Source organism: Hydra vulgaris, chromosome 11 (assembly GCF_038396675.1).
Source record: "Hydra vulgaris chromosome 11, alternate assembly HydraT2T_AEP".
Taxonomy (NCBI): Eukaryota; Metazoa; Cnidaria; class Hydrozoa; order Anthoathecata; family Hydridae; genus Hydra; species Hydra vulgaris.
Genome location: NC_088930.1, coordinates 27,546,849 through 27,571,599, shown reverse-complemented (window position 1 = coordinate 27,571,599; position 24,751 = coordinate 27,546,849). Strand labels below are relative to the sequence as shown.

Below are 24,751 nucleotides of genomic sequence, written 5' to 3'. Positions count from 1 at the left end.
TTTGAAAAAAGTCACTCCAAAGGTAGTACAGCACTTTGCGAGCTTGACTAAAAAAAGATTGAATGCAAATTGTTGTTTAAAATATTTGACTAGCAACTAATATCGCTAATCAAATATTTTCTAGTAATCATAATGCAATGCAATTACTAGAAAATATTTGATTAGCAATATGTGATACAATATGCAAAGCATTTCACTTACTTTTAAAATATATAATTGTCATTTTTCCCTTTAAAAATTGTTGATTATGTTATGACTTTATTTATATGTTATATAATACAGTATAACTTTATTTAGGGTTATGTAAGTGCAGATGTCGCTTTACAGTTTTTTATTGGAGAGATAGATGGAGAAGTGGAGAAAAAGGAGGAAACACTAGTTAGTTCCTTAATACAAATTACTGGTTATTTCTTTAACATTAGTTTTTTTTTTATTATATAATAAAATGTTTTTTTTAAGCCTACATTTGGTGAAGTAGCCATTGACATTGAGGATAGCTCTTTAATTTTAAATGCTAAGCCTGTTTATCAGGATACAAAAGACAGATTGTTATTAGAAGAAGGAATGTATCATTTTCCTTCCAGTATTCCAAGTAAATTAATTACATTTTTTACGGCGTAAGTTAATTTTGCAGAAAAAATCCTTGTAGAAATTTTATAATTTTATATTTTTAAAAAAATTTTATAAAATATATTTGTTATAAATAATACTCTGTATTATTTTTAAGCAAGCCAAGAAGCTAAACTTATAAAAGGAGGCATTCCAAGAAATTTACAGTCTGAGGGTTTTTATGTTGGAGTAGCACCAAATGTACCTTTGTCAACATTATATAGGATGGAAAATCGCATTCTCTTGAGTGATAAAGATGTAATTTTAAGTCTTTGTTTTATTTTAGTCTATAAAAGTTTCATATTATTATTTGTCTATATTATATTATATAAAATAAATATTTTATTTTTACATTACTGATGTGTAATTACATTCACTTTTGGTTTTTTTCTAAGTCACTAAAATTTTTTAAACTAAATTATTTACAAAATAATAAATAAAATATATAATAAATATAACTGAAAATGTTAATACAATGTTTTTTTTAAGCTTAAATAATCAAAAAATAAAAATGATAGAAAATATTAGATATCAAAATTAATGTAAAAGAGTTTTTATCTCTAATTGTTAAAAGTAGTATTTTTATCTTCTGCTAAACATTTAAAAATACCTGAATTGTTAAACAATAAGGTAAATACATCATTGTTATTAAATAATATACATAAATACATTAATATACATAAATAAAAACATTAATATGTGCATATATATATATATATATATATATATATATATATATATATATATATATAATGTATATATATATTAGGGTTACACCGATGCATTGGCCATTTAGCTGATGCATCGGCATCGACCTTTGTAACTATTGGCTGATGCCGATTGTTTTGAAAACATTAGTTTTTTTGCTTTTGTGTTTCTATATTTAGTTTAGTTTCTATATTTATTCAAGTGTATGCAAACATATAATTATGCCATTAAAGTAAATGCATGTATAAACTTAAGTTATTCTATAGGCTTATTTGCATTCAATAAACCTTTCAAAATTTTTTTTGAACTGTTTTTTATCAGGGGCTCTCCACTTTTTTCAGTGTCTTCTTACAATTTAGAACAGTAAATATATGACCTATGGATTTAAACAAAAAGAGAAGTTTAAAACCAAGAAATGTAAATTTGAATAAAAAATTATATACATATAAAGTATAATATATTCAATATACAACAAACCAAATTGCTTTATGTTAAAAATAAATATAAACTTATGTAATGTTATGCAAAGAGATAAAATGTGTTATATATAATCAGCTTTAAATCTTCATCTCCTTGTCAGATCAGGTTATCCTGCTACTGGTAACATATAGCCCAGTACAATCTGCTTCATGTCCTGCTGCCTTGTAGGATATGCTTTTTAGGCAAAGGCTAGGAGATGCCAACTCCGATTTAAAACACCCCCTGCCTTGGGGCTCTTGGTTGAGTAAAGGCTAGAGATGGTGTCTCGATAAAAATACTCATCTTGGGCAGATGTTAAATGCACCCAGCTACTGTCTTGTAAAAGGCCTCCTAGGCAAAGACTTAAGGGGTAAACAAATTCTATCTGTTGACCAGCCTCGCACCCCTTCTTCATCTATTAGGTTGGCGCAGATGTATTTTTAATACATTGTTTCCAGTTTAGGATGTTGAATGCTGGATCTTCTTGACTCAATGCATGGGTTTGCTTGTGTCACTGTTTTTATGACTAGGCAACTCATTCTATTATCTCCTTATGAGGGTACAGCTCTAAAACTCAGTTTTATGGTTCTGAGGCCGGCTGGTAGTCAGGTTTCCCGAACTCTGTGGTAGCTCTCAGAGAGGCTGATTCCATCAACAGCTGAAAAATATCAAAGTATTAACAGTGCCATGTTGCGCATGGATGGTGTCACTGTTTGTACTTTTGGTGTGCATTGCGGAGGCCACATTTGGAGCCCTTTGTTACGGCTTAGGGTTTATAAGTAGTAACGAGGCAATTGCTTGGGCTATTAAACGGTGTTCTGAGTACTATCTATGCTTTGAGTCAAGTTCTTCAATCTAATTTAAAAATGAATAAAGTACCAAAAACTATAAAACACAAAAAACCATCATCATCACCAAGTTCTCTAAACCTATCATTCACTAATATTCGTGGTCTTCGAAGTAACTTTTTTTCTGTTGAGTCTTATCCCTTGCAAAGTTCACCAGACCTACTTGCTCTTTGTGAGACTAATTTGAGTTTGGCTGTCTCATCTTGTGATCTTAATGTTGATGGTTATCTTCCTCTGATTCGTAAAGACTCCAATAGTCACATGCTTGGCCTGGGCATTTATTCGTAAGAATTCACCTGTTTGTCGTGAAACTAGGTTTGAATCCACAGACTATTCTTTCATGTGCTTTCGTTTAGCACCACTTCACTCTATTGCCTTTCTCTTTGTTCTATATCGCTCTCCTTCATCTCAAGACTGCACTCTTTTTGATGTTATTTCTGATCATATTGACCAAGCCCTCTCTCTTTATCTATCAGCTAATATAGTTGTTGTCGGTGACTTTAATGCTCACCACTCTGAATGGCTTGGCTCTAGTGTCAGTGACTCTGCAGGCATTAAAGCCCACAACTTTTGCCTTTCTCGATCCCTAACTCTAATAGTCAACTTTCCAACTCGCTTTCCTGACAACCCTAATCATTTACCTTCTCTACTCGACTTATGTCTTGTTTCTGATCCTAGTCAGTGCTCAGTTTCCCCACATTCACCCTTAGGTGCTTCTGATCACAGTTTGATCTCTTTAAAACTAATATCTCATTCTTCTTCATCCCCTGAATCCCCCTATTATCGAACCTCTTACAACTACAGTAAAGCTGTCTGGGATTCTTTCCGTGATTTTCTTCGTGATGGCCCTTGGGTAGAAATCTTTCAACTTCTTGTCGACAAATGTGCTTCTTACATAACTTCGTGGATTCAGACTGGCATGGAATCTTTTATTCCCTCTCGACGATTCCAGGTCAAGCCTCACTCTCCTCCATGGTTTTCCTCACACTGTGCTGCTGCGATTGCCAATCGAAACCGTTGCTTCCATATTTATCAGCAAAACAATTCTCCAGAAAACAGACGTCTGTTTATTACTGCTAAAAACAACTGTAAAAAGGTTTTGTCTAACGCTAAAACCCGCTATTCTCAGGTCATGAAATCTCGTATCTCATCTCAAAAATTAGGCTCTCTGGAGAACTTTGACTTCTGGAGAATCTTTAATAATATCAATAATAAGGGCACATCTATAATTCCACCTCTCTTGTATGGTTCAGACTTTGTCACCTCACCTAAAGACAAAGCCGAACTGTTTGCTAAAAACTTTTCATCAATATCATCTCTTGATTCCACTAATTGCGTTCTACCTGATATTGCCAACAAACAGGTTGATCCATTGCTTGACATTCATATCACTCCAGCATCTGTATCTAAAGTGATTTCCTGCCTAGACTCTTCAACAGCTTGTGGCCCAGACAACATACCTGTTATTGTCTTGCAGAAGTGTTCTCCGGAGCTGTCGTCTATACTCTCAAAACTATTCAACAAGTGCTTATCAGAGTCTTGTTTTCCAGCCTGCTGGAAAGCCACATCTGTTATCCCTATCTTCAAAAATTCTGGGGAGCGATCTGATTTGTCTAACTACCGTCCCATAAGTCTTCCTATCATAAGCAAGGTTTTTGAATCTTTAATTAAAAAACACTTAATTTCTCATCTTGAATCTAATAACTTACTTTCTGACCATCAATATGGATTTCAATATTCTCGTTCTACAGCTGATTTGCTAACAGTAATAACTGACAGGTTTTATCGTGCATTAGATGAAGGTGGAGAGGTTAAGGCCATCACTCTTGACATTTCAAAAGCGTTTGATAAAGTTTGGCATGCTGGTCTTCTCCATAAGCTTTCTTTTTATGGTGTATCCGGCAACATCTTTAAGATCATTGAATCCTTCCTTTCCAATCGTAGCATAAAAGTTGTCCTCGATGGACAACACTCTTCTTCTTATTCTGTAACTTCAGGGGTTCCTCAAGGTTCTATCCTTGGCCCTATACTTTAATTTACATTAACGATCTTCCAGATATTCTCACATCTAAGGTGGCATTGTTTGCTGATGATACTACCATTTATTCTTGTCGTGATAAGAAACCAACACCCTCTGATTGCTTGGAGGGGGCATTTGAGCTTGAAAAGGATCTCACTTCTGCTACAGCATGGGGCTCACAGTGGCTGGTGAACTTTAATTCAGATAAAACTCAATTTTTTTCAGCCAATCGTTATTGCAATAATTTAGATCTTCCTATATTTATGAACGGTGATGTACTCGATGAGTCACCTACTTTTCATCTTCTAGGATTAACTCTTACTTCCAATCTTTCTTGGAAACCATATATCAAATCGGTTGCAAAATTAGCATCTGCTAAGGTTGCATCTCTTTATCGAGCTCACCACTTTCTTACTCTGGATTCTATTCTCTATCTCTATAAATCTCAAATCCGGCCTTTTATGGAATACTGTTGCCATATCTGGGGCGGATCTTCTAATGATGCCCTTTCTCTTTTAGACAAGGTGCAAAAACGCATTGTAAACATAGTTGGACCTGCTCTTGCAGCCAACCTTCAACCATTATCTCATCGTCGTAATGTTGTTTCTCTTTCTCTTTTCTACAAATACTATAATGGGCACTGCTCTAAAGAGCTAGCGTCTCTTGTGCCATCTACTAAAATTCATTCTCGTGTTACTCGTCATTCAATTAAGTCTCATCCTTTTTTCTGTGACTGTTCCTAAGTGCTCCAAAAACGCTTATTCGTCTAGTTTTTTTCCTCGAACATCAGTTGTTTGGAATTCGCTTCGTTCATCTTGCTTTCCTGATTCATATAATTTGCAATCTTTTAAATCGTCCATCAATCGTTATCTTGCTCTACAATCTTCATCTTTTCTCTTACAGTAACTTCCAACTTTAATTAGTGGCTGCTTGCAGCCTTGTTGGAAGCGAAGATTTAAAAAAAAAAAAAAAAAATCTATTTTTTTTATTTCAATTTCCCTTAAAATTTTTCAATTTGCATGAACAAAAGCTATGTGTTCTCCATGCGTAGTTAGTCTAAATCGTATTGATTTGTGGATATTTCGCCCAGTACTAAATAATCTTTTCACTAAACACAGAAGAAGTTCCGAAAAATTTTCTTGCTAAGTATGAGAGATCTAAAATTTTATTGTTACTATAGTGTTTCTTTACACATGTTTCTTTGTAAATTCCCCACCATTTATAAGGGCATTCTTTTTATGACAGATCAGGTAGTGATAAGTAAAAGTTTATTTCATCAGTTCTAATTTATTAAATGAATTCAATGATAAGTAAATAAAAACTTATGCAAAATGTTAAATTTTATTATTAAAATCACAATTAAATGTTAATGAATATTAAACAACTTTTCATAAAATAGTTATTATATGAAATATAAGGTTTTTCCTTATCAATTTAATATTATTAATTAGACAATAAAAAAAATGTTAGCAAAGTTATTATTTATTACTTATTTCAAAATTACTTTGAATTTACATTTTTTCCTTTTTCTCAAGATAAATTTGTCCCTCTATTGAAAGTTTTTTACAGTTATTTTTTGGTTTCATTGATTTTGTTAATTCAGTGTCTGCAGGTACTTTTGAAACTTGATAAAAGTTTTATATGCTTTCTGTCATTTTTTATTTTTTGAATGGAGATTCTTGGGTTGATTCAGATGAATTACTTGCCTCATTATCTGATTGAGTCATGTTGTTGGTTATGAAAAGGCTATCTGTAATATCAGTTTTATTTAGGTTCATGTATTGTTCTTGAATATTTAATTTAACAGTATCTTTCTCCTTATCTGATATGACATAATTAAGTTTGTACCTTGAATCTTATTTTTGATAAAATCCTCTTTTAAGTCTTCTATGATAGTTTCAATTTTACCTGCATTTTCTGATGCATAGGTCAGGTATGCTTCCATTGAAATTATAAACGAACAAGACACAGATGTCTTATTTTCACTTTAAAAAATGTTTTAAAACTAAGATAACCGTTTCAGCTAATAACCATTGGTTAAGCGTTTCAGCTACTAACCATTCGTTTTCTGTAAGATTGGAGGCAATACATTTTTGATTTCTAATAAAAAATAATGTCAAGGAGGTCTTTTGTTCCACTAGCCTTTCTAGTATGTAAAATGTTGAGTTCCATCTCATTACTACAACTTGTATAAATGAATGTAGGGATAAATTTAGCTGTCGCTGAATTTCATGTAGCATTAAGGATGAAGAATGGTGAAAGTTTGTGACAATTTTTCTAGCTTTAGCTATAAGATCCTTTACACTTTACACTTTTATTTACATTACACTGATCATTTATACTTTTTTGCTGTTTTGTCAGAATGGACAAAGTACACTTTGTTAGTGGGTATGTTCCATTCATTTAAAGAATCCTTTAAAAACTTTGATATCTTTAAACCTGTGTTAGAGCCTGTCATTTTTTTAAGTTGAAGCACAGCTGTTATTGGCTTTAAGTTTATCCATTGTGCTATAAATAAGTTTATCCATTGTGATTATAATGTCGTGATGTGTAGAAATTCAAAAAATCTGCTTTTGCTAAATCATTCATAATTTGCATTTTCATATTTTCATAAATTAGAGGAGCAACTGTTTCCGTCATATTTTCCAGCAGACATAATATATTTAGGCACAATTTGTTAATTAAATCTTTGGTGTGTAGCTAAAGAATATGGCCTAATATCGACACATATCATTTCTCCAATGAGCTAGTAAAGAAAATGACAACAGCTTTTTGCTGTCGTCATTTTCATTACTAGATGAAGTAGACCCAATAACATAGCTTTTTTTTTCTGTGCTAGTTTTTTTTAAAACTTAAAGGTCTTCCATTTTCTGAAAAACTTTAGGACGTTTTGCTTTCATATACCCTTTTAAATTAGATGCTACCTTTTTTTTGTATGTATATATATGTATATAATATATATATATATATATATATATATATATATATATATATATATATATATATATATATATATATATATAGCATATATATATATATAACATATATATATAACATATATGTATATATATATATATATATATATATAACATATATATATATATATAACATATATATATATATATAACATATATACACACACACACTCACATTGTTGTATATAAAGTTGGTTAGCTAGTAGTTAATGTTGTAACCGACAGAGTGACACTATGACAGTCAAAATGATTGATTGATTCTCATGCTGAAAAACTCAATGGTGCTCTATTGAGGTTTTCTCTGTGCTTTTACCTGTCATTTCTTTGTAATATTTTCTTTTTAAAACAGTAGTCATTCATCTAATTTTTAATGATTCGAAAATAATTGTTTATGTCTAATTAGCCAATATCATGCAAAATTTTATTCATTTGTAGTATATATTCTCTTTGTCTTCTTTTCACTAAGTTACCTCTAATGTTTTGAGTCTTCTTGGATACAAATGGTTTCTGGTTGATGCTACTAGATGACTTTGTGCTGGATTCTTTTGATATTGTTTCAATCAGATTTTAGAAACAGCCCAAACATGGAGCTGTAAACTCTCAAACAGGAGTTAAAAACTCTCAAACAGGAACTGTAAACTCTAGTAATGAGCAAAAAAAGTCAAATGAAGAGATCAAAGTAACTTATGGTCAAAACGAGAAAAACATTTCTTGATACAACCAAGCATTTGCTTTGTTAGTAGAAGTAATGGCTTGGTTTTCCACTATGGGTGTGACTGAAAAACACACCAAGATCTCTTTCAGTGTGTGACTCAACTGTTTGCCATTTATATATTACAAAATGTTCTTGTTATTATGGTACACATATGGTATGCTAAAATAGAAAAGGCCAGTTTTGAGTCCATTTGTAGGCATCATTTAGGTTTATTAGTGCATAGTTTGAAACAGACAGCCATTTTTAAACAGTTTTTTTCACTGATCTGAATTGACCTTGAATTTAGCTATTAACTAAAAGTTGCCAAAATAGTTAATGTTAAAGGAACAGCAAAACTGTCAGCACAATTTTTAGGAAAAATGAATGTATTTTATCCCATTGTTTTGATTAAAATTTTTTAGTTCATTTGATTATCATTTTAAAGTTGATGTTATTTGGAACTACAAAGTAGTTTCATTTTTAAGTTAATTTGGTTAAATTTAACTGTGAAAAGAATTTCTCCTTCATATTCAGTTTAAAAAGTTTTTTAAAAATATTTGTTAGTAGATAAGCTAGCAAAATTAAAAATATTTTTTACATTAAAGTTTTTATGTAAATAGTTCTTATGAAATAGTTCATAGCAAATGTAAATTTGAAGTTATTATTATTTATTGAATTAATTAAATTGCCAATTTAATATTATGTTTGTTAGAACAAAAGTTGGTTTAATGAAGATGGAAGCTTGAAAAGATTAGCTAACCCTTTAAAAGAGAGTCTTGTACGTGAAACTATAACAGATGAAGATGAAATTAATCCTCTCTTAAATCTTCAATGGGGGAAGGTACTTTAGTTTTAAATCTAATGAAATAAATTCAATAATTTTTTTTTTTTTTTTGTTAATTCACCTCCCCAAGGCCCAGTAGGCCACTACAGACAAGGAGGCTACTTAATTGTGGTTATAACCCTCTCTCAACTCTCAAACTCCGAAGCACGAAACTTGACAAACAAGCCCGCTGCACGGAGAAACAAGTTGAGTGCGGTACTACCAAGGATGTGGTGGGGATCAAACTCGGAACCTCTCGCTTATGAAGTGAGCGCTCTACCGCTACACCACTACTGCATTACAATTGTGGGTTAATAATTCCACTGATAATAGTTTTAATATAGTTGATATTAAATTTATGTGTTTATTATTCAAACAAGTACTATTCATGTTTTATCAATTTTCTAATCAAACATATTAGTTTAATAATTTTAATAATAGTTTTAATATAGTTGATATTAAATTTATGTGTTTATTATTCAAACAAGTACTATTCATGTTTTATCAATTTTCTAATCAAACATTTTAGTTTAATAATTTTGTTGTAGTTACTGCTGTGCCTAGTTAATTTTTATTTTCTTAGTTTAGTAGTTTAGGTTTTGTGAGTTCAAATTGTGTTTATTGGTTTTTTTTTTATTGTTCTTCACAAACTTTTTTTATTACTATTGTATGTAAGATTACTACTACTTGTATGTAAGGTTACTTCTACTTTTACTACTTTTCAAATTATTTTTTATTGCATTTACAAATCTTTTTTATACTGTTTCTTCAATTTTGGTACTTTATAAATTTGGTTATTTATAGTGCATTTATTTACTGCAACAAGAAACAAGTGTCTTTATTTTTGTCTGTTGAAATTCGCTTTGTTTGAAATTTACTTTGTTTTAGTTTTTATTAAGTACAAGTTCATAATTGTATGTATTACGTTCATTCCTAATTTGAACCTAAATTGAAAATTTAGGTTCTAATTAGGAATGGAAAAAAAATTGAATTTATCACAAAATTGTCGTTGCTGTTGATTGCTTTTCACAAAATTGTAGTTGCTGTTGATTGCTTATCACAAAATTGTGGTTGCTGTTGATTGCTTATCACAAAATTGTAGTTGCTATTGATTGCTTATCACAAAATTGCAATTGTTATCACAAAATTGCAATTTTTTTTACTTTTTTATTTTTTTATTTTGTAGTTCACCTCCCCAAGGCCAAGAAAGTCACTGCAAATGAGAAGGCTACTTGTGGTTATAACCCTCTCCCAACTCTATAATTCCAAAACATGAACTTTGACAAACAAGGTCGCTGCGTGGAAAAAAAAGTTGAGCGCGGTACTACCAGGGCTGTGATGGGATTGCTGTTGATTGCTTATCACAAAATTGTGGTTGCTGCTGATTGCTTATCACAAAATTGTGGTTGCTGTTGATTGCATATGCTTGTTTTCTATAGTATGCAAAAAAAAACTATTTTGAAGTCATTTAAAGTATTTCAATGTCATGTTTTTATTTAAAATAATTTTAAGTTTTTGGTTGACATGTTTTCAATGTTTTTTTTTTTAATAGTATTATTGACAAATAATCATGCATAGGTAGCAACTTCAAATAATCATGCATAGGTAGCAACTTCAAATAATCATGCATAGATAGCAACTTCTAATAATTAAAAAACAATAATAATAATGGCTAAAAATAAAATTTAAAAATGAATTTTTAAACACATTCATTTTATGCTCTTGAAACATAATTTAATATACAGGGATTATATATTTCCAAATGTATTTTTTGGAACTCAGGCTATTTTTTATCAACTTTTAGTTTTACCGAATCTTCTAAAAATTTTTCTTTAATACAAATTTAAGCATATATTTTTGCAATAAGTTTGCTGTGTAACTTTTTCCGTTAAATTTAATAAAATAATATTAGAATTGAAAAATTTTCGAAAAAAAAAAGGTATTTTTAAGGATCCCTCAAGTCCCTTAAACATCAGATGGGTCCCTAGTATAATCAATAAAAAAAGTTTTTCAAAAGTATATCATGTTGGGTCTCAAAATAAGCGAAATTATATAAAAATTTCAAAATAATCATCAATAAAAAAAAAAAAAATTTTATAATTTTTTTGTAAAAATGAATATTTGTTTTTAGTTAAAAATGTAACTTTTTAGGCAATGAAATAAGAATATTTTTATAAAATAATAAATACTTTTGAAATTTTTATATAATTTTGCTTCTTTTGAGACCCAACATGATATAATTTTGAAGAACTTTTGTTGATAATATTAGGAACCCGTCTGATGAAAAGAGACTTAAAGGACCCCTAAAAATAGCTACTATTGCATATATTGATCAGCTAAAAAGATAACCAAAACTTTCTAGTTTTGGTTATCTTTTTAGCTTTTTAGCATACAAAAAAAACCCATCCGGAACCCTCACTCAATGTAGCGGCACTCCTTTGCGGCTGCAGACTATAAGATGGTCAATGTATGTACTAAAGCCCACGGCAGCAGGTTATTTCAGTGTGACACCACAGTGCTTATCTAAACACACATTTATAGTTATATATATATATATATATATATATATATATATATATATATATATATATATATATATATATATATATATATATATATATGTATATATATATATATACATATACACATATATATATACACATATATATATATACACATATACATATGTATATATATATATATATATATATATATATATATATATATATATATATATATATATGTATATATATATATATATATATATATATATGTATATATATATATATACATATATGTTATTTTTTTATTAATTTTTTATTTTAATTCTAGGCTGAACCCACCACGTTTAACTCTCAATATATTGATGAAAAAGGTAATTAGATGTAACTGTTATTTTTTTAACTGATAAATGTATCAAATTAAACAGACGTGTTCTTTTTTTTCTAGGTTTACACTATTATCAAATTGATATTGATGTCTCAATGATAAAGTTTTCACATCAACCTCTGTTTAGTTTGGAGCATGTATTGGAATCTAAATTAATTCAACTTTATAACCAGTTTATACTTCGAGAGAAAAGTGGGTTTAAAGAGCAAATTAACAACAGGGTAAGATAATTAATTGTAACAATTGAATAGTAATTATTATATATATAATAATAATAATAATAATAGTAATAATAATAATAATGCTATTTTAGGTCCAAAAAAAATGTTAAGGTAGAAAAAGTGCATCTAATAGCGCTAGAGTATATATATAAATATATATATATATATATATATATATATATATATATATATATATATATATATATATATATATATATATATATATATATATATATATATATATACATACATATACATATACATATATGTATATACAAGCCTCAGTAGGAATGGTGGGTGATCATCCAAGTCTGCCTCCACATCCATGTAAGTCAGTTTACACCTGTGAAATACAGTCCCTGAATATATTTTTTTTAAAAGCAACAAAGTTTAATGTTTTTTGGGTTGTATTTTACTTATATAAACCAAAATAGTAAAAAACATTTTGTGCATTTAAATAAAATAATAATAATAAAGTTACTTTTCATGACTTGAGTTAAGTGATTGTGAACTGTTATCTGGAAATAATTTTGATCCCCATATTCACAGTTTACTAAAAACCATAAACACTGTTTTAATGAAACAGTAATCTTATTGCAAAAGTAATGTTGCAATATGAAAAGTATTGCAAAATGAAGAAGCAACCTTATTGCAAAATGATAAAGTAATGTTATTGCAAAAATTATTGGAAAAACAGAACAATAAATTGCAAACTGCAAAAATTGCATTACTTAAATTAAATATTTTAAATTATTGTTTAAACACCAGGTAATTTAAGCATTATAAATTTAAAAAAAAAAGTTATTTTATTAGTACCTCAGTGAAAAATGATATCATAGTACCCTGGTGGGAACTAATATCATAGTACCCAGTGGATCTTTAGCTTATTAAGCTAGCTGTCCTCGTAGCCAAATCGCTGTCTTTATCTTTACAAATATCAATAACTTTTCGCTAACTTTTATTTTAATAATAAAAATAAAATATCACTTTAATAAGTATTACATAGTTATAATCAAAAAAGAAAAATGTTCATTAATTATGCTTGTTTTATTAATACGTTTTTGTGAGCGTCTTTAAAGTAAAAAAGTTTATTATTGAAGATTTTATTCTGTCATTTGAACTCAATAAGCTCAAATGTTCATTATAAAGAATATTAAAAAAAAAAAAGTTCATTATAAGAATATCATCAAAAATATTTAAAAAATCTTTGCGCTTTAAATTTTTAATTTTATATTTTTAATTGAAAACTTTTTAAAATAAAATTTATTCTTTTTAATATGCAATTTTTTTTATAGTTGCATTTTTAACTTATTATATGTAAAATATGACTTAATCAAAGCGAAAATAATAGATAAATGCATATTTAATGACTTTAATAAAATCATTTTTATAAACATTTATGAAAATTTGTTTCCTTAAATTACCTTACTAGCCCTCGTTTTATTTATTCTAAATAAATAAATAAAAATAAAATCAGCAAAGCTAATGTTTTTTTAATTTAAATTCCTTATAAAATGGTAAAATGCTCTAATTGTTTTTCTAAGGGTTTTGGTCAGGGTAGCAAATTTTTTTCATTAAGATTTGTTTTTTTGTTCTTTTCCTGAAAAATTTGTACGGACTAAAGAAAAAAAATTGACCTATGTATATCTACATATGCTATTTTATATATATATATCTATATATATATATATATATATATATATATATATATATATATATATATATATATATATGTATATATATATATATCAACCCTTGGAATTAAGAAAAATGAGTGCGGCAATAAATTGCTGACCTCAAATTGTTAAGGTTGGCATCAGGTTGGCAATTTTTTGCCAAAGGTAAAAGTTTTATTATAAAGCTATCTAAATTTTTTATATGAAAAACATCAGCCCGAAAATGCAGAAATGGTTAAGTTTCCTGGTGGCTATACTTGACCAGTATGTGCACCAAGTATTTTTAATGTTCCTTTTTCTTGTTTACCAACACCAAAATCAGTGCATTGCTTGACTTCAGCTTTGGTAAAAAAGAAAAGCCTGAAGATCAGTAACTTAATTATTTTATTAAAAAAAATAATATTAATTTGTTTTAGTAATTCTATCCTGAATTACACAAAAAGTATTAAAATATTGTAATATCTCAGCTAAAAGATCATATGTATTTTTATGTAAAATGATTTTAAAGACAATAGTTGTTTATGATAAGTGTGCATTGTGTTTGCTGCTAACTTTTTCTGCTTTTAAACTTGGCATTAGCATTCTATTAAGTAATATATTGAATAAGAGCAATGGCTTGGTCTTCTACTCACAATTTTATGATATCGTCAAAAAAGGTGACAATTATTCTTTCAAATTATGAATTTGAATTAAAATATGCAACCAAGCAAAATATAAGCGGTAATAGTTTAGGGCTCTTGCTTCATAAGCAAGAGGTTCCAAGTTCAATCCCCATCGCGTCCTTCGTAGTACCGCACTTAACTTGTTTCTCTGCCCTTAGATTAGTTTTCGGAGTTGTAGAGTTGAGAGAGGGTTATAACCACAATTAAGTAGCCTCCTTATCTGTAGAGGCCTTTAGAGCCTTGGAGAGGTGAATTAACATATATATATAAAAAAAAGAAGGAAACTGAGTTTTATTACAAGACAATTTAATATGTTGTGTGACAAAAGTTTCTTTATAGCTGATAACTGCTTTGCTATTTTAGCCTTTTTATAACTGCAACTATGATCAACTATGATGCAACTTTTTAGTGTTTTTAAGTAAACAAAAGCTGCAAATCTATATATTTCTGCCACAAACATCTTTTTTAAAAAAAACATTTAAAAAAGTAATGACTAATCATCAGAAAAATGCCTTTTACATAGTTGATGAGGTATCAACAACTAACAGTTACTAACTTAGGTAGAGTTTTTTGGATTTTGCCATCTCATTTAAATGATTTTAAATGAGATGGCAAAATCCAAAGTAACTTCTATGCTATGTGTTATGATAAAGTGCTTACATGGTGGACCTAGTTTGATGGTTTCCTTTCCTCTTTTTACAAACTAACATCAATGTATCAATTCACTGTTGTGAAAGAAGCTGCTGCTATAGTTGAAAAACATGGTGCCATTATTTTAGGATCTGTAAGGTATAATTATAAAAACATGGCGCCATTGTTTTAGGATCTGTAAGGTATAATTATAAAAACATGGTGCCATTATTTTAGGATCTGTAAAGTATAATTATAAAATCAATCAGCAATACTGCAAAATTTTCAAATTATTGCTGACTATCAGGTCATTCATCTATTCGATGATCAGCATGTTTGATTTCTTTTGTTTGATGCAGTTCATCTTCTTAAATGTTTATGTAACAATTGGATTTCTGAAATGTGTCAAAACTTATCTCTTGATTGTCAAAAGTCAAAGTATTATTATAATATTATTAACAACACTAATATTATAATACATTTATTTAAATATTTAATAATATAATAGTGTTGTTACGACTATTAAATAATTTGGCTGTCGACTAAATTGACTAATATATTTTCTTGACTAAAATTCGATTTAGTCAAAATATAGGAATGATTTTTTTTTTTAAACAAATTATCAAAAAAATAATAAAGTAATTTATTTTTGCTTTATATTTTTTAACATCATATCAATTAAATGTTAATGGAACAAAACAGTATTAGAGAACGGCTGCTCCGACAACTGGACAATTTATTCCTAGACCCCAATGATTTAGGGACTGCCTTAAATACTTGCTATATATCAAAGTCTTTACAATCATATTTATAATGTGACAGTATAGAAAAATTTTGATTTTGGAGCTTTACAACTTAATTTTGCCCCAGGACCCCAAGCCATCTTGAAGCGGCCCTTTATGAAAATATTTATCAAAATCAAAGGTATTGAGTAAACAAAAAAAAAAGAAAAAAATTATGGAAATACATAACCGATTGTTTAATTTAGTATAATTGTTTTCTTTTTTTAAATGTAGTTATTAAGGTGCTCCCAGAAGTCCTTATTAAAGAGCATCAGAAAGAGCCTAAATAATGTTAGTATGCTATAAATTAGATAAAAGAGTAAACAAAAAGTAATAGTTTTAACTAGAGATATCATACTTCCTAAAATAGCCATTCATTATGTACACTGCCACTAGCAAATAATAAATTTTATTTAACAAGTTCTATTATTATAATGTTTTGCGTTTGCTGACCAACACTTGTAAGGTTTGCTGTCGCGATTTGCGATTGGAATTATTCTTTCTCACATCTTCAAATGTGTGCATTTTTTCCTTGAGATAAGTTTTTTTTCACATTTTTTTTACAAAGTAGAGCTGAATCATCACCGGTGCTACTAGTCACTGGTGATTGTTCATCGATGTCAAGCAGCTTTTTACTGAGAAGGATTTATTGCATCGTTTTATTGCAACCGTATAATTGGTATTGCCATTAAAGTTAAACGATGTTTTAAGATCAGGTTGTAGTGAAAATCTATCTATATCAATTTCTGAAATTACCTCTGAAATGAAAGAGCTGAGCTGGCTATTTTTGTAATCTTTTTGAGTGGTTTGAAGAGTATGATATGTTTATACATAACTATAGTTAAATCAAATTGATGTAACAGTCAAAAAATAGTGTGTGCTGTTACACAGCGAAGTCATTAAATAACAAAAACGCCCACAGTGTAAAGTTTTTTACTAGAATACCCACAAACATATTGTGGGATTTTTTGAGTTAACGTTTTTAGCCAGAATAGGCTAAAAACGTTAACTCAAAAATCCTTGTTTAGAGAAATCAAGCATTTAAGTTTTCTTCCAATTTGAAACTTTTATAATCTTATTAAATTGCATTTGGTGTTAACATTCAAATACACCATAATGTTAATTGTTTAATTAAGAAAATATTTACAGCTTTTATTTTTTTTAATTAAAAAGCTTTTAGCCTAATTAAAACACCCATTTTATGAGAAAATTAATTTTATAACAAAGAAAAAATTTTCTCTGGTTTTAAAAATACATTTAAACATCTTTAAAGATGTTTCATTCGATTTATATTTTGCTAGTTTGTAGAGTGTTGTAAGTTTTACAGCAATGCATTAAGTAAAAACCGCCAATTTTTGACTTAACGTCTTTTGTCAGTACACCCACAATATACACTTTAATGAACCAGGTCGGAACCCTCAAAAAAGTAAAGTGTCACAGAATATTTGGCACCGAATATTTGTCACCGAATATTTGTTGCTTTGGCCGAGTATCTAGCCAAATATTCTGTATTTGACTAGACGCTCTATTATTTTTATACCTTTTTTCTCTAGTTATAATAGTATATGCTTTTGTTTTTATTTGAACAAACAAAAAGAAAATCCAATCAAAAGATAAAAGGATTATAAGATTTTCACTTAAATCAATTTTTAGTTGTATAGTAGGAAGTCTATAGTCAATTAAATCAACTATTCGTTTTTTTTTAGTCAACTAATTTCAACTTTCGACAAGTCAACTTTTAGTCGATTTAGTCGAAGTTGATAACAACACTAATCAATATGAAAAAAATAACATTTTGAAATCAGTTCCAATACTCCATGTTGCTGTTTAACTTTTTAGACTTCAACTTCAGAATGTGCAACATGTTTTAAGAATATTTAATTAGAAAGTAGAACCTGCTCTGAAACTAAAATTACCCTCTTTTATTCAACAGGTTTTAGGTTGGTGGAATATTGTTTATGTTTCTGCAAAAGGGCAGACTATGTGACCACAACCGCTCTGTACAAGATAAAAATTCAAATAATCTGCAATTAATTTTGGAACAATTTAAATCCATAAAGTCTTTGAGCAAACCACTGAATGATTGATAGCTGTCTGCAAGATGATTTCAGTCAGCTTTGATTATGTTTTGCTTAGTGGGCTACAAAGTGACAGAGTTTAAGGAGAGTTTTCTGTTTATAGACGATCAACTTTTATGACAGACGGTGATGTTTTCTCTACTTTAAAAGCATTTAGCTCAATTTGCTGCAATGTTTCTAGAATCAGTAGAAGTAGGTCAACCCAATTAAAAAGGTCATACATATGAAGGTCCAATTAGTTTTAAAGATGTGACCTTAATTGAAATATGTATTTATGTAAGTCTTTCTGAAAATGAACTCTGCTGCCTATGTGACAGGGTGGCTGGAGAAAAAACGTGAAGGTGAACTAGTTTATACTAAGGGTAAACTTAATAAGGGTAAACCTAATAAATTCATTGAAGTGGTTTCAAAGGATATTTGACAGTTCCTCATGAGTGTATGTATCAGCTAGTTAAAATTGGTTTATGCTTTGTGAAAAAACCAAACACTGAGGATGTTGTAGAATAAGACTTTTAAACATTCTGTCTATAATGAACACATATAATGATTTTGGTTCATCATCATAAAATCTTTTCAGATGTTTGGCAAATGTTTATTTGAATGGAATTCAAAATATGCAAAGACTTAAAAAAGTGCATGTCTTTGTCAAACATCAATTAAGAAGGCACATATTGCGAAGTAATATTTATTTATAGATAAACTTTGTTAATATTTTGTTAACTTGCTTATAGAGTTTATTATACTGCCTTTTTATATTTAAAAAAAAATAAGTTTTTGTATAATTATAAAATCTTCTAGAGAATATTTGTTTATTTCTTTATAGGTAAACTTTATCAAATGTTCTTCATTTTTTTGAAGAGAAAGTTATATTATATTGACTTTATTATATTGATATGATATTTATTATTGATATGATATTTGATATGATATTTGTTGATATGATATTGATATGATATTATTATTTATAGTTTTATTATATTATTATTTATAGTTTTATTATATTATTATTTATAGTTTTATTATATTATTATTTATAGTTTTATTATATTTGTTGATATTTGTTGTTATGATATTTATTATTATTTATAGTTTTATTATATTGACTTTATTATATTGACTTTTATTTTATTGACTGTTTATTATTTTTTATCTTATATTGCGTGTTTAGATATAGCCTCTTGCCTGGGGCTTCAGCACATACACAACTAACTAAATAGGTATAGCATGCAAGGAGTGCTGCTACATTGACAAAGGGTTTAGATTGGGATAGCAACCATTTTTTTAAATTATTTTTTGTTTTTTATTCTTTTCCTGAAAAATTTGTATAAAATAAAGAAAGTAAAAAAAATTGATTAATGTATACACTATTATATTATATATCAACCCTCAGAATTAAGAAAAATGAGGTAGACAAAGGGTCTTGAGGCACTCCTAAAAATATTTTTTATTCAAAAAAATTTTAAACCTAGTATTTTTGTATTATATAGAACACATTTAGTTAAGTGCAGTAGACTATTTTAAAAAAAGTCGTTTTTTGAACCACCCTAATATATATATAATTTATTTTTAGTTGGAAGCATTATGTGCATCAAAGGACCAATTAAAAGCTGAAATTCAAAATGAAACTGTTGAAAAAACTATAGAAAAAAATAATAATCGCATTCACAGCATTCAATGTGAAATTTGTGAGCTGTTTAAAAAAAAAAGAAGTGAGGAAGTGCGAGATAGACAATTGTTAATTAACATAATAGAGACATGGCGAACATTAAAAAAACTTCGTGAAACTCAAGGATATACTAATACTCCAACTATGTTAAAAATTATGAAGTAAGTAGAATTGTAACTGTTAAAATTGTCCTTAAAATGAGCTGCATACTTCGATTCCTCCTTGATACACTCTTTGATTTGTTTGATAACATTTAGTTATTTGGACTTAGTAAAATATCAACATACTATAATAATAAATCAATCTATTTATATAAAATTAGTACAAGTAATTGTTAATTTAACTAACAGGATGTTAGCCATGAATAAGTTGTATACATTTTATACGTTTCTATACGCTTTTATAATATTGGAAATCTATATTACTGCTGTCTCCCTCCTCCATCCCAGTGAATTTTCTTTGTTGTTAAATGTGAGTATGAGGAAAAACTAAAAAGTAAAAATATTGTTGATTGCAGTAAAAACTAAAAAAAAATTATCGTTAAAATAAATAACATTTTCAATGTTGTTTATTTTTCATAATTTAATTTTGTAGTTCCTGTTATAATTATATTTCCATTATTGGAGGGCATTTATTGTCACATTTAATTTTTTGAATTTAAATTAAATTGTTAATTACACAAGAATGAATAGAATGTTGAGATTTCTTTATTTTATAAGTAAAACTTTTTTTTAATTTAATAAAAAGCAGAATTTCAAGCAGAATGCTAGTTAAGTTTTATTTTATGTTATGTATTGTATGTTATGTATTGTATGTTATGTATTGTATGTTATGTATTGTATGTTATGTATTGTATGTTATGTATTGTATGTTGTGTATTGTATGTTATGTATTGTATGTTGTGTATTGTATGTTATGTATTGTATGTTATGTATTGTATGTTGTGTATTGTATGTTATGTATTGTATGTTGTGTATTGTATGTTATGTATTGTATGTTATGTATTGTATGTTGTGTATTGTATGTTGTGTATTGTATGTTATGTATTGTATGTTATGTATTGTATGTTATGTATTGTATGTTGTGTATTGTATGTTGTGTATTGTATGTTATGTATTGTATGTTATGTATTGTATGTTGTGTATTGTATGTTATGTATTGTATGTTATGTATTGTATGTTATGTATTGTATGTTATGTATTGTATGTTATGTATTGTATGTTATGTATTGTATGTTATGTATTGTATGTTATGTATTAAGCAGTTGTGGCGCAGTAGTTAGAGCGCTTGCTTTAGTAGCAAGAAATCCTTGATTTGAAGCAAGCTCTGGGCATATTAAGCGCCAGGTAAGGAAGGACAAGTGAACTTCCAATTTAAATCCTCTTCTGTTGTGCTCTGTGACAAGACCGGTAGGTCTTCTTGGGGCACCTAAAATAAAAATTTAAAAAAGTAAATAAAAAAAAGAAATTAAAAAAAAACACTTTTATTGAAAAAAATAAGAAAATGACATTAATATGATATTAATATTAAATGGCATATATATTTTATGCAGAATTTTATATATTATACAATTTAAACCAACTAGGACGACATTGTGGCTACAACCCTGAGAAATACAACATTGTAGTGCTATTAGGCTGGCTAACACCTTCAACATCAATTAATCTAATTATATGTATTTGTAGACATCAATTTAATTATAGATGTTTATATTTTATAGAATGCATAATAAACTTTTAATTTATGCATTTTAAAATGTTATGTTTCTAATTTTTTTTTCTAATTTTTTTCTTGTTGTATTTACTACCTTCATAAGCTAGCACATCAGAGTCAGGCGTAAGACCTACAGAATGAATAGAAATTGCTTGGCCTTCATGGTTTGAACTCTGAATCTTCTGTTTATAATTAGTAATTAGTAGTAGCTATAGTGTCTGTATGCATGTATCAAAAAAGTGTAGTTTATAAATTTAGTACAATTTATGGTCTAAACACTAGACCAGGGATGGCCAGACTTTTTAGGACAAGAACCGCATTCAAATACTTATGTGAGCTGAAGAGCTGCATTAAAAATTTCGTTAAGATAATTATTATGCATTTCTTTTTTTAAAGATTTTTTTGCAAAAAATTTAGATAAATAATAAGTGTTTTAAAATACTTCATGAAGTTGAAAATTAAATTTTTTATGAAAAGAAATAAATTTTTCTGAAGAACTTTTTCTAAAAAACTTTTTGTGTACAAATTTTATATTCACTACTAGTTTTTATGTCTAAATTGAAAAAAAAAAATTTCAAAGACAAAAACTTTACTTTAAATGTAAGCTTGTTTAAAATTTCAAATTACCTTGAGTATTTCACAAAATTCATTTCAATCAAGTTAAATAAAAATCTGATTCCCTTTTTATTTATACTAGAAAACCATTTATAGAATTGTTAAAAGAAGCATATTCACATCATAAGTTTTTAAAAAAGTAACAAAATTACAAGCAGTTATAAATTTCTTAATCAGGCACTAAGATTCTGAACTATACTTGCAAGTCTCTTAAAATCTGGCTTCAAGCTTGTAGTCGCTGTTCTAAGTAACTCTGACAAATGCTCAGTGGTGAGATTTGCACGATACTTTGATTTGACAAATTTCATAGTGGAAAAAAAGATTCATATGTGTATGTTGAACCAAAAATTGAAATAAATTTTATGCTAATTTTTTTTAGTAGGGGATACTTAACCTCAGGCACTATCTTCCAAAGTTCCAATAAATTTAGTGTTTTATGCAGCATCACAAGATTTTGATCTTCTTGGAGATCTAATAGTTCTGTTTCAAATTGAGGAAAATGCTTAAAGGTTTTTAAAGTAAGATCTTTCTGAAAAAAGATGATTTTTTTTTGAAAACTAAAAATAGTTTGAGTAAGATCAGATATAATTTTTTATTTTCCCTGAAGAAACAAATTCAGACTTTGTAAATGTTGCATTATATCAGTCAAAAACAAAAGATCTTGCAAAAAATTCATATCATCAAGAATTTCAAGTCTTTTTCTTTTCAATCAAAAAAGATTTAATTGGTTCTAATAATTCTACGAACTTAAATAAAATATCACTACTTGAAAGCCACCGTACAGCACAGTAAAATGATAAGTCATTTGGTTTGTCAGCAAGATCCAATTCATTAATAACGTTTTTAAACTGTCTGTGATTTTTAGCAATTGATCGAATATAATTTACAATTTCTGACACTGATTTTAGAACGATTGAAAAATTAAAATGTTTTGCTACTAAATGTTCTCGATGAGTCAAACAATGAACTGGAATGAACTCTGGATACTTAGGATCACTTTTTAATAAACCAATAAGTCCAACATGTTTGCCAACCATTGCTGGTGCACCATCTGAAGCAACACTAACAAGTTTGTTGGTAGGTGCACTGGCTTTAACTAGAACTTTTTCAAGAGCTTCCTTTATATCAACTCCACGAGTTGTATCTTCTCAACCAAATCTAGTAATTCTTCTTTCATAATTACATCTGATGTTACATACCTTACAAATACTGCCATTTGAGCTTTATCTTGAACATCTGTTGATTCATCCAGAGCTAAACTAAATGCTTCACAGTTATTTAAGTCATTCAACAATTGCTGCTCAATATCAGCACTAATCTCAGATATTCTTCTTTCAGTTGTTTGTCGAGAAATAGGAATCTGTGAAGTTAATCTTTGGATTTTTCTATTTTTAGGATCTAAAACTAAGAGGACATCTGAAATATTTTGCTTTACAAATTCTTCATCAGTGTATGGATGTTTTTCTTTTGCAATGTTCCATGCTATAACAAAACTTGCTTTTGTTCTAATAATTGATTCTTTACTGATTTGATTGTTAATTATTGTTTCGAGCAACTCAATTTTATTTTTCCTGTAATCTGAATTTAATGGATATTCCTTGAAAAAATTTATATGATTTGTTTCATAGTGGCGTTTAACGTTCCCTGACTTGTTATGAGCAAATTCTTTATTACAAATTAAACATATTGGTTTATTTTCTTTTTCAATAAATACAAAGTTTTCTGTCCAATCTTCATTAAATATTCTTTTCTCGTCATCAATTTTTCTTTTCTTACTGCTGTTTCGAAGTGAATTATTGTTAGTATTTACTTTATCCATTTCGAAAAATTAAGTTTTGCAATTAAATAAAGTAAATATGAAAAGAGCCCTAATGAAATTCCAAGAGCCGCATGCAGCTCACAAGCCACATTTTGGCCATCCCTGCACTAGACAATAAATTAATAATGATATTAACCTGTGTCACAGCAGAATTTATGAATATCGTTAATATTACAAATATATGATATAAACCTAACAAAGCGTTAAATACCATTGGTGTAAGAGGTAAAAAAAATGTTGGTGCCATTAAAATCGATAAGAATAGTAAATAAATGGTGGTCCCCCTCCTCAGGAATGCACTGCAATCACCAATGAGCTCAAGATCTGCACTAATGCCACTCGTCAAGGGCGTGTCCTTGAAACAAATCTCATTGTCTGCACTCTACGTCATGCTAGTCAATATTACAATGTAATAGGACTACACTACTATAGCTAAAAGTCCCAAACTCTATCACTGTTTTAATACAGCTTTAACATTCTTAGAGATCTTGTGAAGGTGGTGAGGGATGTGTGTGGTGTGGCCTTATGGCCATATCACTCACATAAGTGCATGCGATCACACTTACATAAATATATCAATACCTTGACATATAAATATCATGTACACTCACACTAGAAGAGACAAACATATGCACATACACATATGTGCATATATTAAAATAAACAATTGCAATGTTTAAAAGACATTAGTCAAGGTGTCTATGGTCATTGAGGCATTTTATTTATTTTTTATTTTGGTTATTATTTTTAATAAGGGGTTGTTGTTGCAACCCAATCTTAACTAGCTATGAAACATAGTCTTTGACAAAGAAGATATGTATAAAAAAAAAATTAGTTGAGCACAGGAAAACAAGTTGAATGTTT

At 28.4% G+C, this 24,751-nt stretch overlaps 1 protein-coding gene across 2 annotated transcripts in view; it reads left to right on the top strand.

The window, feature by feature from the left end:
- LOC101236768 (coiled-coil and C2 domain-containing protein 2A) overlaps positions 1-24,751 on the top strand; it is a 124,912-nt gene that overhangs the window by 42,210 nt on the left and 57,951 nt on the right. For both annotated transcript variants that reach the window (XM_065810640.1, XM_065810641.1), the window contains exons 8-14: positions 298-378; positions 460-592; positions 728-867; positions 9,026-9,154; positions 11,969-12,011; positions 12,086-12,246; positions 19,645-19,901. In XM_065810640.1, coding sequence (XP_065666712.1) covers positions 298-378; positions 460-592; positions 728-867; positions 9,026-9,154; positions 11,969-12,011; positions 12,086-12,246; positions 19,645-19,901 — 944 coding nt within the window. The remainder of the gene's footprint in view (positions 1-297; positions 379-459; positions 593-727; positions 868-9,025; positions 9,155-11,968; positions 12,012-12,085; positions 12,247-19,644; positions 19,902-24,751) is intronic.